General features: G+C 45.3%; 1 protein-coding gene across 1 annotated transcript in view; it reads left to right on the top strand.

Moving 5' to 3' along the window:
- Positions 1 to 17,028, top strand: part of SMO (smoothened, frizzled class receptor) — a 65,720-nt gene that overhangs the window by 19,457 nt on the left and 29,235 nt on the right. Inside the window, exons 2-5 of the mRNA XM_069765416.1 lie at positions 6,010 to 6,215; positions 8,355 to 8,564; positions 8,887 to 9,059; positions 16,242 to 16,461. Of these exons, the coding sequence (XP_069621517.1) occupies positions 6,010 to 6,215; positions 8,355 to 8,564; positions 8,887 to 9,059; positions 16,242 to 16,461 (809 nt within the window). The remainder of the gene's footprint in view (positions 1 to 6,009; positions 6,216 to 8,354; positions 8,565 to 8,886; positions 9,060 to 16,241; positions 16,462 to 17,028) is intronic.

The raw sequence follows: 17,028 nt of genomic DNA, 5'->3' as shown, positions 1-17,028 counted from the left end.
GTTACCGCCGCTATTAACCCTGTGTGACCAAGTTTTTACTATTGATGCTGACAATGCAGCGTCAATAGAAAAAACCTCTAATGTTAAAAATAAAAAATCATTATATACTCACCTTTTGCGACCCTCCGGTGACCGCTCCATGCAAGCGGCAGGTTCCGGTGCCAAGGATGGTATGGGAGAAGGACCTGCCATGACGTCACGGTCATGTGACCGCGACGTCATCACAGGCCCTGTGCGCCTGCGCGAGAAGGACCTGCCATGATGTCACGGTCATGTGACCGTGACTTTTTCACAGATCCTGCGCGAGAAGGACCTGCCATGACGTCACGGTCATGTGACCGCGACATCATCACAGATCCTGTGCGCCTGCGCGAGAAGGACCTGTCATGTGACCGAACTACAAGGGGCCCTCGGAAGGTGAGTATATGTTTATTTTTTATTTTTTAACCTGTGACATACGTGGCTGGGCAATATACTATGTAGCTGGGCAATATACTACGTGACTGGCCAATATGCTACGTGGCTGGGCAATATACTACGTAGCTCTGTGCTGTATACTACGTCGCTGTGCAATATACTACGTTGCTCTGTGCTGTATACTATGTCGCTGTGCAATGTACTACGTTGCTCTGTGCTGTATACTACGTCGCTGTGCAATGTACTACGTGGCTCTGTGCTGTATACTACATCACTGGGCAGTATACTACGTCACTGGGCAATATACTACGTGGCTGGGCAATATACTACGTGACTGGGCAATATACTACGTGACTGGGCAATATACTACGTGGCTGGGCAATATACTACGTGGCTGGGCAATATACTACATGGCTGGGCAATATACTACGTGGCTGGGCAATATACTACATGGGCTGTGCAATATACTACGTGGACATGCATATTCTAGAATACCCGATGCGTTAGAATCAGGCCACCATCTAGTATAGTATATACCTGTATGTCATCTCCCCTGTAAATAGTATATACCTGCTGTATGTCATCTCCTCCTGTATATTGTATATACTGTACCTATGTGTCAACTCCTGTATATAATGACACGAAAAAAGATGATACTAGGTCAAACAAATACCGTATCAAAAACACTTTATTAATAATTATTAAAACTAAGACAAGTGTAAGAAAGGTGATACATAACAGGCGCCATCAATGAGGGCATTGTAAAAATAGCAGGAGGCATGTACTCAGGAGGTACAAGTCTACAAAAAATTCATTTTAACTAACAATACTCATAACCAATTTCTCAATTGATGCCCATCTATATATATAATTGCCTAAGGGTTTTTCCGTCTGTCTGTCTGTCTGTCTGTCTGTCTGTCCTGGAAATCCCGGCTCTCTGATTGGTCGAGGCTGCCAGGCCTCGACCAATCAGAGACCGGCACAGCGACGATGATGTCATAAAGGACGTAGACATCCCGCGTCTCTGATTGGTCGAGGCCTCCAGGCCTCGACCAATCAGCAACGGGCACAGCGACGATGATGTCATAAAGCACGTAGACATCCTGCGTCTCTGATTGGTCGAGGCCACCAGGCCTCGACCAATCAGCAACGGGCATAGCGACGATGATGTCATAATGGTTGCCATGGCGACGATGATGTCATAAAGGTTGCCTCGACCAATCAGCGACGGGCACAGTCTGCCGCGAATTCTGGAATCATCATTGTCCATATACTACGGGGACATGCATATTCTAGAATACCCGATGCGTTAGAATCGGGCCACAATCTAGTATATATATAATTGTCTAAGGGTTTTTCCGTCTGTCTGTCTGTCTGTCTGTCCTGGAAATCCCGGCTCTCTGATTGGTCGAGGCCTGGCGGCCTTGACCAATCAGAGACCGACACAGCATCGACGTAGAAATCCTGCGTCTCTGATTGGTCGAGGCCGCCAAGCCTCGACCAATCAGCAACGGGCACAGCGACGATGATGTCATAATGGTTGCCATGGCGACGATGATGTCATAAAGGTTGCCTCGATCAATCAGCGACGGACACAGTCTGCCGCAAATTCTGGAATCATCATTGTCCATATATTACAGGGACATGCATATTCTAGAATACCCGATGCGTTAGAATCGGGCCACAATCTAGTCTATATATATAATTGTCTAAGGGTTTTTCCGTCTGTCTGTCTGTCTGTCTGTCTGTCCTGGAAATCCCGGCTCTCTGATTGGTCGAGGCCGCCAGACTGTCACTCCTGTCACTGTAGACTGTGGGGCAGAGGCGCGTCCCCAGGAGTGACAGTCTACATTGCGGTGGGTAATTTACGCGGCGGCTTATGTTAGACTATGGCCTGATTGGTGACTCTGTCTTTACCACTAGTCTTATATTCAATTTGCACTATAACGTTGTTCATGGCTGAGCTGAATGAGATTTCTAATACGACTGTGGTCTATAGGTATTTTCCCCGGCTTCCGCTCGCAGATAAAATTCCCTACCATTAATTATTTTTCTATTATTTTTCTTATATTTTGTAATTATACTCTATGGGCATCAATTGAGAAATTGGTTATGAGTATTGTTAGTTAAAATGAATTTTTTGTAGACTTGTACCTCCTGAGTACATGCCTCCTGCTATTTTTACAATGCCCTCATTGAAGGCGCCTGTTATGTATCACCTTTCTTACACTTGTTGTCTTAGTTTTAATAATTATTAATAAAGTGTTTTTGATACAGTATTTGTTTGACCTAGTATCATCTTTTTTCGTGCCATTATGCTAATCTGATGATGGGTCTCTAAGTCCTTTAGACTGATGGTACAGATTGCTGGTTTATTAATTATTACCATGTTAATTGGCCGTATAAGTTGCTACCCAACTCCTGTATATAGTATATACCTGTATGTCATCTCTGTATATACCTGTATGTCATCTCCTCCCATATATAGTATATACCTGTATGTCATCTCCTGTATATAGTATACCAGATTGTGGCTCGATTCTAACGCATCGGGTATTCTAGAATATGCATGTCCCCGTAGTATATGGACAATGATGATTCCAGAATTCGCGGCAGACTGTGCCCGTCGCTGATTGGTCGAGGCAACCTTTATGACATCATCGTCGCCATGGCAACCATTATGACATCATCGTCGCTATGCCCGTTGCTGATTGGTCGAGGCCTGGCGGCCTCGACCAATCAGAGACGCAGGATGTCTACGTCCTTTATGACATCATCGTCGCTGTGCCCGTTGCTGATTGGTCGAGGCCTGGAGGCCTCGACCAATCAGAGACGCAGGATGTCTACGTGCTTTATGACATCATCGTCGCTGTGCCCGTTGCTGATTGGTCGAGGCCTGGAGGCCTCGACCAATCAGAGACGCGGGATGTCTACGTCCTTTATGACATGATCGTCGCTGTGCCGGTCTCTGATTGGTCGAGGCCTGGCAGCCTCGACCAATCAGAGAGCCGGGATTTCCAAGACAGACAGACAGACAGACAGACAGACAGACAGACGGAAAAACCCTTAGGCAATTATATATATAGATACCTGTATGTCATCTCCTCCTGTATATAGTATATACCTGTATATCATCTCCTCATGTATATAGTATATACCTGTATGTCATCTCCTCTTATATATAGTATATACCTGTATGTCATCTCCTCCTGTATATAATATATACCTGTGTGTCATCTGCTCCTGCATCCTGCTCATGTCAATTTGCCTCCAACACTTTTCCTTTCACTTTTTCCCCATTATGTAGATAGGGGAAAACTTGGTGAATTGGAACACGCAGGGTTAAAATTTCGCCTCACAACATAGCCTATGACGCTCTCGGGGTCCAGACGTGTGACTGTGCAAAATTTTGTGGCTGTAGCTGTGACGGTGCAGATGCCAATCCCGGACATACACACATTATATTTATATATTAAATTATCTTTTGACTTTTGGAACATATGTAATCCACCTGATGATCTGTGCACCACACCCAAGGTTATTACAGATATATTTCTGGCATATGTTCACACTTAATCCATGCATAATCTGTATTACTTCTGTTCCTCAGAGTTGCAAGGCATTAAAGATGGCACAAGTCAGGCTAGAATTCTGGGCACTCAGACCTGTTTTGATTACTAGTATTAATGAAGGGACCCTTGGAGTAAGATGCACATAATTCACTAAGAGGCACACACCAATAATGATCTACGGTAACTGCTTCTTACAACATGCACTTGCCTCTGTCAGAGCTGGAATAAAAATCTCTGACTGGCATAAAAACGCCAAAAATTACAAATTTTTTATTTATTAATTTGTGACATTTCAAAATGCTTATGTCAGAATTCTGGGAAAGTAACCTTGTTAAATTGGGCCCAATGTGTCACTAAATGAAGATGTTTTGTCCGTTGAAGTATGCATGTATATATATAATATATTAGATGGAGGCCTGATGCGAGGGCGGTAATGTCACGATGGGGCAAGCATGCGGCGCTGTTGTTGCCTAATGCCATCCTGTCCTAATCTAATGACTTTTGCATCAGGGGACTCGTGCTTGACGCCTACGCTTATATGCATTGTTTTTGTCCCAGCGATGCTGCTGTTCTTCAAGAGTCTCATTTGCAATTTCTTGTCTTCAAAGTTGTGCCTTTGCTGCTTTCCATTCATTGTCATTGGCATACTTTTTAGGAGGAGCCATGTTGGCGTTGATATTTGCTTTTACAGTAGTTTTCCCACGAACAAAAGTTCATTTTAAAAATGGTGTCTGACTGTGTACCGAACATACCACAGCTCCTGGGCAGGGGAGGAAGCAAAAGACAATACTGACATTACAGCAGGAGATCGCAGAGGATACATTTTGTAAGGTAAAATATTTTTAAAAACAGTCAGTGAAATATTTTACCTCACAAAATGAATCCACTGCGATCCCCTGCTGTAATATCAGTATTATCTTTTGCTTCCTCCCCTGCCCAGGAGATGTGGTATGCTCTGTACATGGTCAGACACAGTCAATTTTTAAAATTAACTTTTGTTCATGGCAGAACCCCTTTAATGTGACCGGCTTCCTCTGCCTGTAGACACATCGCGCATCTGCCGCCGAGATCAGCCGAATGATTCACTGCGCCTGCGTGGAATGCAGGCGCAGTAAATCAGACCGCCGCCATCTTTGTGCAGACAGATAGCGGCGGTCACATTAAAACTGTGCATGCACTCCTCCTGTACAAAGATTGCGGCAGTCAGTGAATCATCCCGCCGGTGGCGTGTTCGCAACGGTGTTGCGCTGGTGGTACCGCGCAAGAGGCTGCGTGAGTGTGTGAATGTGTGTGTGTGAGTGTGTGTGTGTGTGTATGTGTGGCGCATACGGCGTATAGAGTGTGTGTGTGTGTGTGTGTGTGTGGTGCGACGGTGTTCTGCTGGTGGTACCGCACAATAGGTTGCTACCAACAGCAGTTTTCAGAATGAGACACCCATCACTTGGGTGTCCCAATATGGCGGTCGGTGAACTTCCTCCGCTTGGAATTCTGGCATACGGTGACATCTGGACAGAACAGGAAATGAAAACATTTCAAGGCAATTATATAAATATATATATATATATATATGTATGTATTTTCCATATATCACACCTTAAATAACCCGTATTCTTATGTGTGTTACTATCTACAACTCTGCATCTGGTTTTGTTTGAGTGCTACTCAGTGTGTGGACATGAAGTTAGGAAAATGCCTGTGTATGATAGGTATATGCAATTCTTTGGTGGTACTGAGCTATATATAAATGTGTATTACTTGTATACAGGAAAGGAGGTGTCGTCCAGCACTCAGATGAGTAAAACATAAGCTTTATTTTTCAATTAAAAGTATGTACAGAACTCACATGGACAGGAGCGATCCCAGTTTGACGCATTTCGGACATACGTGGTACCCTTAGTTGTGGCCACCTGAGTGCTGGACACCTCCTCCTCTGCTGCAGACTCACGATGCTGTGGCGAGTCCGTGCAGCGATCTTCAGTTGAAGCTTGCGAACCCCCTTCTTCCTATTACTTGTTTACAGGGTTACGGAATGCGCCTCGCTGCTGGGAGGCGATACAACCCCTGCTATGTGCTGTGTACATGCCGAAGTGCGAAGCGGGCAAAGTGGAGCTGCCAAGTCAAGGTCTGTGTCTTGCCACACGAGGACCTTGCGCTATTGTGGAACGTGAGAGAGGCTGGCCTGATTTTCTAAAGTGCTCCACTGATCGATTTCCTGAGGGATGTCCGGTAAGCAAACAACTGATAAGCTGTTTAAAGGGAATCTGTCAGCAGATCTGAAAGCATCATGATGTAGGGGCTGAGACCCTGATTCCGGTGATGTGTCACTTACTAGGATGTGATGCTGGTCACAGATTACCTTTTAAATGTATGTTATGTATGTTCAAAAATCTTTCATGGCAGGAAAGCAATTTTAATAAAGCGCAAAGTGGAAAGAAAAATGAATGAAATATGTTTAAAGAGGACCTGTCATTTTCCATAAATGTCATTTTTTTACCTGGAGGAATTGGCGCAGGAATCTGGCATTGTTTTTCTTTTGTTCCTGAGCCTCTCCAATATGGTCCCCTTTTACCTATATGTAAATCTAGTCTTGTTATCCAAGGGGCTGTGATCCTTGAAGCGTCTTTGTGAGAATCTATTTGATGATCATGCCCTGTTGGCTAACTAGACACGATTTACATACAGAAAAGATGGAGCCATATCTCTGAGAAGAGGCAAGACAAATAAAAACAACAATGTCATATTCAGGAGAATCATGACATTTAGACTAGGTAAAGAAATGATATATTTCTGGCAAATGAAAGCTCCTCTCTACTGGCCAAATACAGAGTAAAATAATCAGATTACAATGATAAATCTCCCAGGCGTCCACATCTCCCCCTGCATTTTGTGAAAACAATACCATGTAGCACTGCTCCGGAAGGATGACCACTGTCTCCTAGAAGAGACCACTGCCACCCAGAAGTGACACCCTGTAGGTTTATATCTGACCTGAAAAGTTCGTCTAATTCACACAACTGTGTCAATACCGTTCTATTAAAGCCAAATACCAGAAATTATTACAAGCAAAGCAGCTTCATTTAAAAGATGGCAAACTAACAACAGACAGCAAAAAAAGCTATAAAAACGCAATGAAAAAAATCCAAGTAACATAGCTTAGCCAATAGGTGCAAAGAACCTGCAACATCGAAAACTCGCCAAATACTCATTGTTGGAACGTAGCCTAAGGTTAAGTTCCAGTTCCCACGATGAAGTTTTGGGTGAGTTTTTGCCATGGCATATTTTTGATGCACAAAACTACATCTCCTTAGGGTGTGTGCTGACGATCAGGAACTGGCAGCGCTTTGGATGCAGAACATGTTCGCGGCATCCAAAGTGCTACCATCTATTGAATGCAGGTGAATCTGCTCGTGTTTACTGAACCGTGCGGAATCACCACGCCCAATACATTGTTTGGGTGACTCGCGTCTCCGCAAGAGAAATAGATGTTGCAGTCTGGAAAGACGTGCCGCATGTCCGTCTCTGCGGGTGTGAGCGGTCGTCTTTGGACGCATAGTGGGCATGGGATTTCTTATAATCCTACCCACTATGCTGTAACATCTGGACACTGCAGAAGTACGCAGCGTCCAACCCGCATGGTTTACTGATCGTCTGCACATATCCTCAGTTCCAGCAAAGTGGATGAGATTTATAGAAATCTAGTGCCCACTGTGTGAAAACACGACCATTTTCAGGATTAGGGTCTGCGTACACAGGCTGACCGCACTTCCCATGCACACAGAATGATTGGTATTAGATGTGCACAAAGACTGTCAGTGTTCTCCGCAACACAGGACGATGGTTACACAAGATGATGCACGGCCCAGGAGCATAAAAATCATTACACCCAACGAACAAGTGTTTTGTTCATTTGTCAGGTGATGATTGATTATTGGGAAACAGCTATTCCTAGGAAAACTCTTTCATGAAAATTGGCCAGTGTAAATTCACCCTTCAACCAAATTCACATGTCCCAGATTGGACCGTTCATCAGTGTTTTAGATCACATTTTCATCAGCGTTTGTTCAGTGTGTCAGTTTTTAGCATCAGTGTTTCATCAGAGATTTTCATTGATGAAAAAATAAATACAATTACAAAAAATATGAAATAAAAAAAATTGCAAAGCTTCTCCTATCCATTACAATATTAATACATACACTGATGCCATGCGTGTGCCGTCTGTGGTTTTCGTGGACCCATAGACTTGTATGGATAATTGTGATCCAAAACTTGGATGTTGCTGTGACTTTTTGACTTTGTGACTCGTTCTGCAGAAAAACATGTATGTGCATCTGCTTGGTTTTAATGTCTTTGCTCCTTTGTTTGTAGAATGAGGTGCAGAACATCAAGTTCAACAGTTCAGGTCGTTGTGAGGCCCCACTGGTCCGCACAGACAACCCTAAAAGTTGGTACGAGGATGTGGAAGGCTGTGGCATTCAGTGTGAGAACCCACTGTTCACTCAGAAGGAGCATCGGGAGATGCACGTCTACATCGCCATATTCAGCTCCGTCACTATATTTTTCACCTTTTTCACTCTGGTAAGCTGATGGTCAGTAGAACGCGCTGAGCCTTGCTTACGTCACACTACCGCCAGATTAATGTGGCTCTAATACAGCTGCATTCATGTTATAGCCACAAGACCTGGACCAACTGAAGTAAACTCCTACTGAACCAAGCTAGGGCAGCAAAAATCTGTGGAGGGGAAGGGTGTTGTTTGCGGCCATAATGCAGATGCTAAACTATGGCCATATGACAGCTGTGTGAAATAGGCTTTATTCATACTTAAAATTAACATGTTTTCTGCAGTACTCATAATCGATTGAGAATAACAGTCCTAATAAATTTCTCTTATTTTGGCAGGCTACATTTCTGTCAGACTGGAAAAATTCCAACAGATATCCTGCCGTTATCTTATTTTATGTCAATGCCTGCTTCTTCATGGGCAGTATTGGGTGGCTAGCACAATTCATGGATGGTGCCCGGAATGAAATAGTTTGTCGTGGAGATGGAACCATGAGACTTGGGGAACCCACGTAAGATTAATTCTGTTTTTTTCTTTTTCTAAATCTTATAATTTAGTATACTTGTGATTGGAAAATATAAATTGAAAACTGATTAAAGCGGTGTCCAGAACTTTGTATAGATGGCTTATCCTTAGCATAGATCATCAGTATGAGATTGTTGGGGGTGTGAGACCTGGAACCCACCAATCAGCTATTATCAGTGCTGGCGGCTGGAGGTGATCAGTTGAAGATTGGAACAGCAGGGGCGTGGCCTGAACGTCCATGTAAGCGGACGCGTGACAGAGCGCTCCCGCTGCTAACGCTGAGTTTATCCTGATAAGCCGCAGCTGAGCGGCGATTCAAAGCGCTTACCGGCTGCAGGAGAGTCCCGGGAGTGCGGCGGTGAATAGCGGCGGCCCCGAGATCGGCAAACATGACCAGGAGGAGACAAAGAGACGCCGGAGCCGGCGAGGCAGGGACCGGCCAAGATGGCGCCGACGCCAGGGAGAAGGCGGAGAAGGACAACGCGGCATGCCAGAAGAGAATGGCGGTGGCGGCAAAGCTCCAGCAGTTTGCTAGAGTGGAAGCCGCAGGGAACACAGGAAAAGCAGAGGAGGACGCCGGAGGGGACACAGACACAGAAGGAGAGGAGGAAAGCCCAGCAGAGGAGCAGGAGGTACAACAGGAGAGTGGGGATGGTGACATGGCGGTGGTAGCGGGGGGACCTGAAGATAAGGAGTCAGGAGCAGAGCCCACCCTTAGAGATGTCTTTGCACTGGTATCATCCTGCAAACAATCCCTGACCCAGCAGCTACAGGAGGTTAAAGGGGATACAGCCCAGATAAATGCAGCCCTGCAAAAGATTGACAAACGTGTGGGGGCTGTGGAGGAAAGAGTGAGCACTGCAGAAGACCATATAGTGCAGCTGCAGAAAGCGGAGAGGAAGTTTGCTCAAACAATATCGGAGCTAGCTGCAAAAAATGAGGATCTGGAGAATAGGTCCAGAAGAAATAACATTCGTATAGTGGGTGTCCCTGAAAAAACTGAGGGGAGGAATCCCACGGAGTATATTGAAAGCTGGCTCCTTGAGACCTTTGGTGATGCAGCACTGACAAAAGTATTTGCGGTAGAGAGAGCCCACAGGGTCCCACCGAAACCACCTGTCCCTGGAGCAAGTCCCCGTACCGTGCTTGCCAAAATCCTAAACTACAGAGACAGAGACATTATCCTGAGGAAGGCTAGAGACATGACGGATCTGACAATTGGAGGTCAAAGAATTGCTATTTACCCTGACTATTCCGCCCTGGTACAGAAACAACGGATGATGTTCACGGGTATCAAGAGACGGCTGAGAGAACTGGGAGTGCAATACTCCATGATGTTTCCGGCACGACTGAGAGTGGTAGCGTTGGATAAGATTCATTTTTTCCAGACGCCGGAGGACGCTACCCAGTGGATAGATCTTAACGCTAAAAAACTTAAAGGGAAAGGAGATTGAAAATGTGAGGCGGGTTGGTCGGGAGATATCTTAAATCTTTCAAAAAGGGGGGAAAAAAAGAGATTGATTGACAGTACACTGGTAATTGAAATGTGAAGGTTGGAGGGTGGAGTTGGATGTTACTCAGGGAAAGCACTGGGAGTGCTGATGCGGCGGAGAAGTACGAGGGAGGAAGGGTGTGCAGCGTACTAAAAGTTTATTTAGTTTCTTGCAGTTGTAATACAATACAGGTTCAATTATATTGTTCTTCTAAGAATTGCGCCGAATTCTGTTATAAACGGTAGCGGGAGGCGGAAGGAGAAGGTTACGTTAACAAGAGTGTTCGCAATGGGTGATGGTGCCCCACTCTTGATAAGAGGCAGAATGTATAGTATTGGGGGATGTGGGGGAGGGGGGAGTGGGGTGAGGGTGGGAAGGGAAGTTAGACAGCTCAGAACCGGGAGTAACGACACAACTAAAGATGATGAGTCACATAATAGGGGACCGCTTTAAGATATTGAGCTGGAATGTGAGAGGCCTGGCGGATAAGTCTAGGAGAGCTGCGAGCTTGCAGTATGCGAAGGATCAACGGGCTTCTATGATATGCTTGCTAGAGACGCACTTGATACAGGAGAAAGTGGACGTACTGAATAGACGTTGGATACAGAAGGGGTATCATTCTACCTTTTCGACGTACTCAAGAGGTGTGTCAGTGTTGGTGCCGGTGGGAGTGCAATATGAAGAGGTGAAAGTATGCGTGGATGCTGAGGGTCAGTATGTGGTGATACAATGTATATTGTATGGAGTGAGATTGTGTGTTGCGGCAATGTATATTCCACCTCCATATTCAAGTAAGAAGATCAGGGAGGTATTGGAGAGGGTGGGACGATGGGAACCACTGCCAATCTTAATTATTGGGGATTTGAACAATATATGTGATGACTTTTGGGATAAAAATAAGAACACCCAGAATAGGTCGGAGGGGCACACTACAACATTTGGAACCTATGTGCGTGAATTAGGCATGATTGATCTATGGAGAGTCAGACATGTTGGGGAGAGAGGATACTCGTGCTATTCACCGGCTCATGCTACGCTATCCAGAATTGATATGGCACTGGGTAATCGCCTGTTGGACACAATGGTGGGGGAGGTGCGTTATCTGCCGAGGGCCCTTTCGGATCATAGTCCAATTGAGGTAGAGGTTAGGTTGTTGGGGACACGGACCGCAAGCGGGAGAGAATGGAAGATCCATCCTAACTGGTTACAGAGCATTGACTTGGACGGTATAGGGAAGGAGGTGACGGAATTCTTTGCGTTAAATGATGGGAGTACAGATGCTCTAACCGTTTGGGATGCAATGAAAGCGTACCTGAGAGGGTTACTATTTAGAGACATTAGTAGGTGTAAGAGGAAGACGAGGGAAGCGGAGAGAGTGGCGTTGGAGGAGCTGAAAGCCGCGGAGGACGAGATGGTTGTGCTGGGGACTTCCGAGGCAGAGAAAAGATTGAGAACAGCGCAAAATTGTATGGAAAAGATTCTGCTGGGGAAAGCTGAAAGGAAGCGGGAGTTTCAGAGGGTGGCTTATTTTCAGGAGGGAGAGACAGTTGGACACATGCTATCGGTGGTAGCCGCGGCTCAGCGTAGTACCTCGTATGTACACTCGTTGGTTTCGGATGGGGGGAGCAGGGTATCTGAAACACCGGATATTATAAAGGTCTTTGCGGACTTTTACGCGGACTTATATTCCTCCAAGGTCAATGAGTCAGCCGGAGAAACGGAGACTTTCCTTGAGAGTCTGGGTCTTCCGAAATTGAGTGAGGAGGATAGGGTGAGCCTCGATGCCCCTATCACCGAGGAGGAACTGAGTCGGGCGCTGAAGTCTATGGCCAATGGGAAGGCACCTGGGGTTGATGGGTTACCAGCCGAAATCTATAAAAGTTTGGAGGAAGTGCTGATTCCCAGATTAAAGTTAGTACTGGAGGAGGCTGGATGCCAAGGGTTTCTCCCAGCATCTATGAGGGAGGCTAATATAGTGGTTATTCCGAAGGAGGATAAGGATCTGGGGAAGCCTGAGTCATATCGGCCAATCTCTCTGTTAACCATCGATGTCAAGCTCTTGGCCAAGGTGTTAGCTACCCGTTTGTCCAGCGTCATTGCTAACCTTGTACATCCGGATCAATCTGGTTTTATGCCTGACAGATCTACAGCGGTTAATCTGCGGAGGCTGCATATGAACCTGCAGCTGAAGTCTGACAATTGTGGCCGAAGGGTTATTGCATCCTTGGATGCCCATAAGGCGTTTGACAGTGTGGAGTGGGGATATCTCTGGCGGGTGTTGAAATGTATGGGTATTGGCCCGCAATTTGTGGCGTGGACTCAACTGTTATACTCACTACCAACAGCTAGAATTAGAGTGAATGGGGAGCTTTCTCAGCCTATAAAGCTGGCCAGAGGTACGAGGCAGGGTTGCCCACTGTCGCCCCTTCTGTTTGCCTTAGCTGTGGAGCCACTGGCCGCCAAGATCCGGCAATCGGATGAGGTCCCTGGGTTCAGATATGGGAGTGTGGAGGAGAAGATTGCATTATATGCAGATGACATCTTACTGTTCCTGGCGGACCCGGATGAAGCCTTGAAGGGGGCTATCGAGATCGTTGGGAAATTTGGAGACTTATCGGGATTGAGGATAAACTGGGATAAATCGGTCCTCTTTGAGGTGGATGAGGTGGAGGAGAGTAGAAGTGAGCCATTGGGAGAGGGGCGGCTTAAGGTAGTATCCCTTTTCAAATACCTGGGAATATGGATCTCGATGCCAGTTACAGAGTTTTTATATAGGAATTTGACACCTCTCATGGGCGTTCTTAAAGCAAAAGTGGATGCGTGGAATAAATTACACTTATCGGTGGTAGGTAGGGTTAATCTCATTAAAATGGTTGTGATGCCCAAATTACTCTACGTCCTACATAATGCGCCAGTTTGGATTCCACGTGGGAAATTCCGGCAGATTAATGCTCTATTTAGAAGTCTGATATGGGGGAGGCGGTGCCCACGTATTCGCCTGGAGACGCTTCAGCGACCCAAGGAAGATGGAGGATTGGCTTTACCTAATCCTGAGTTATATTTTCTTGCAGCCCAGAGCCAACATTTGAAGGGCTGGGCGCGGGAGGCGTCTTCCAGTGCGGTACAGCACTTGATGGAGGGGATGACGGACCGACGACCGGTAGCGCAGTGTCTGGAGGATGGTTCCTTGGATGCATTGGGGAAATTATACCCAACTATGTTTTTGATATATAAATTATGGACCAGACTGCGACAGATTCGGGGGGTCACGGGGCTGACTAAATTTACACCGATATGGTTTAATAATAATTTGGTTGAGTTTGCGGCCCTTGGAGTGCTGGCGGAGTGGCAGGCCAAAGGAATCCACTTGGTGGCTCAGATAATTCAACAACAAGGATTAAAGTCCTTTTCGCAGCTGCAAGGGGAGTTTGGACTGAGACCGACTGGGGAATATCAATATGCTCAGATGAAACATGCTTTTAAAGCTCAGAACAAGGGTGGTGGTATTGAGATCCAGGAGGACATAGTTCTGGAATACGTGTGTGGGGAAGGGTCCACAAGGGGAGTCATTACCACCCTTTATAAGGACCTTCTACATGCACATCTGCTAGACTTCCCTTTAAAAGCGAGAGCGAAATGGGAAAGAGATTTAGGCCCAATGGAGGATGAAACCTGGGAGTCGGTGTTGGAGTGGGTTCCACGAGTGTCACTGAGTGAGCCGTACAGACTATCGCAGCTGTACATCTTACACAGAGTCTATAAATCACCGGAAGTGTTGCACAGAGCGGGGTTGCGTGCTGACTCCGAATGCCCGAGATGTGGGACTGAGAATGCAGGAATATACCACATGATGTGGACATGTCCAAGACTGGTTGCTTTCTGGTTGGTGGTAATGAGCCGTGTGGAAGGGGCGTATAAATGCAGAGTGCCGAGGGATCCGATAGTGTGTATACTGGGACATGTAGAGGAAATCAGAGTGGATAACACCTGGAAGATAGCAATAGCTAGGCTATTATATATGGCAAGGAAGGTAATAGCAAGGAACTGGATCAAAGAGGAACCGCCTACAAGGGGTGAATTCCTGAATTATGTTAAATATGGTCTCAATTTGGAAAAGGGGGTCTATAAAAGACGTGGGAAAATAGAAACATTTGACAAAATGTGGTCTCCGTGGCTCGAGCTGGGATGAGTAGTTATGGGAAATGGGAGGATGAGGGCCTCTGAAAGGAAGAGAGTGCTAGAGGAACAAGCGGACATAAGTGAGTCAAATGGCTCAAAGAACCATCAATACTGGTAACAAAAGTATAACTGGGTATGAGCTGTCAGGGGAGGGGGGGAGTTGGGTTTTGTTGGGATTGTTGGGGGCTTGGAAAATGTTAAAATTTTGCAAAATACTGGAAAATGCATAAATTGTATTGTTCACATTTGCTTTCAATAAAAAACTATTTAAACAAAAAAAAAAGAAGATTGGAACAGCATAGGTCCATCAGTTGTATAGCGGCCGGGGACTGAACATCCGACCTTATTCTAATGAATAGTGGAGGGTCTACAGCACCCCACTGCAGTCACTATACAGTCGACGGATCTATGCTGCTCCGCTTCACAACTCATCACATCTGGTCGCTACCAGCATCATGAACATTTGAGAGTAAGCTATCAATATAAAGTACTGGACATCATTTGCACTTCAGTTTTGGATCAGTTTTTTATAAGAAATATTGTATGCCATTACTGCGAGTAAAATATAGAATGGAAACATTTATACCTCCATCTTTTTTTTTAATCCACTCCTTATTTTGTGTTCTGATCCATAAAATTAGGTGATAAATCGTTGATTCCCTGTGGCTTCACTATTGGGTTCCAAATTAATCAGTATAGTCACAGAGTGACTGAAGAAGAATTAGTTGTTCTGTATCCTGCTGCTCCACTCAATGTCTTTTGGACTGAGACAGACATTTAGAACAGTGCTCGGAAGTCCCATAGACGTTTAATAGAGTGGCACTGGCAATGCAGACCTTTTCCTTCAACTTCAATTGTTCTCTGACTGTACAAGGACTGGGGGCTCAGACCAGCCTGTCGTAGTGATTGGAGGGGCTGTCATCATTGGGGACCTCAGAAATCAGATTACGCTCGAGTCTAACACGATCAAGTGATGGCTCACATATGTTCAAACTGAGAAGAAAACTTTTTCAAATGTTAAATGCATATGTTCAGATAAAATAGCATTATAAATTTGGTACAATCCACTAAAAGTATTAGGTAGAGTGTTCAAAGTATATACATCAAAGGGGTGTATAAGGCTCAATTTACCTAATGGAAGCAAAAAGTTTTAATTTGGCCTCTTTCAGGGTGGCATGTGATGGCCTAGTTTTATTTTCACCTTTTTAGATAGTGAGGGACAGATATCTCAGGACTCTATGGACGATGTATGCCCACCACAGTGTCATAATTTAGGTTGTAGGCCTAAAAAAACAGCTGGAGAGCAATATAATATTTTCTGGGTTAATTACCTTGTTTCTTGGAGAACACAAGTCATTGATGTTCGCATTGTCTATGTGGGTGTGTGTGACGCCATATTACTGTTCTAAAACTTCATCTTGCTGTGATATATTACATGAATGCGACTACAAAGTTGAACAAGTGTAAAAATGTCGCTCTGTCATTTGTTTTTTCAGATCGAATGAAACTCTGTCCTGTGTGATCATATTTGTCATTGTTTATTACTCCATGATGTCCGGGGTGATCTGGTTTGTCATGTTGACATACGCCTGGCATACATCTTTCAAAGCCCTGGGCACCACTCAGCAGCCACTCTCTGGCAGGACCTCATACTTCCATTTGATCACTTGGTCCATTCCCTTTGTGCTGACTGTGGCTATTCTAGCAGTAGCTCAGGTAAGAAGGCTAAATAATTAGCGCTGGGTCGTTCATGAACAACCCGGAACAAAGAGCTCTCTCTGGGCCCCTGCACCCCAGTGAAAGCAATTGCAGTTTCTAAATATTTTTTCTTAAAGGGACACTGTCACCTGAATTTGGAGGGAACAATCTTCAGCCATGGAGGCGGGGTTTTTGGGTTTTTGATTCACCCTTTCCTTACCCGCTGGCTGCATGCTGGCTGCAATACTGGATTGAAGTTCATTCTCTGTCCTCCGTAGTACATGCCTGCACATGGCAATCTTGCCTTGCGCAGGCGTGTACTATGGAGGACAGAGAATGAACTTCAATCCAATATTGCAGCCAGCATGCAGCCAGCGGGTAAGGAAAGGGTGAATCAAAAACCCAAAAACCCCGCCTCCATGGCTGAAGATTGTTCCCTCCAAATTCAGGTGACAGTGTCCCTTTAAATACATGCAATTGGGGCTAAAAATCATTTTAGCAATTGGGTTTCATTAAACATTTTGCACCATTTGCCTCCTCTAGCCTCTGGATTACACTGCCTATTGCTGGCTGCAGAATGAGATA

This window comes from Ranitomeya imitator, chromosome 4 (assembly GCF_032444005.1).
Source record: "Ranitomeya imitator isolate aRanImi1 chromosome 4, aRanImi1.pri, whole genome shotgun sequence".
In the NCBI taxonomy this organism is placed as follows: domain Eukaryota; kingdom Metazoa; phylum Chordata; class Amphibia; order Anura; family Dendrobatidae; genus Ranitomeya; species Ranitomeya imitator.
This window is presented reverse-complemented; position numbering and strand designations above follow the sequence as displayed.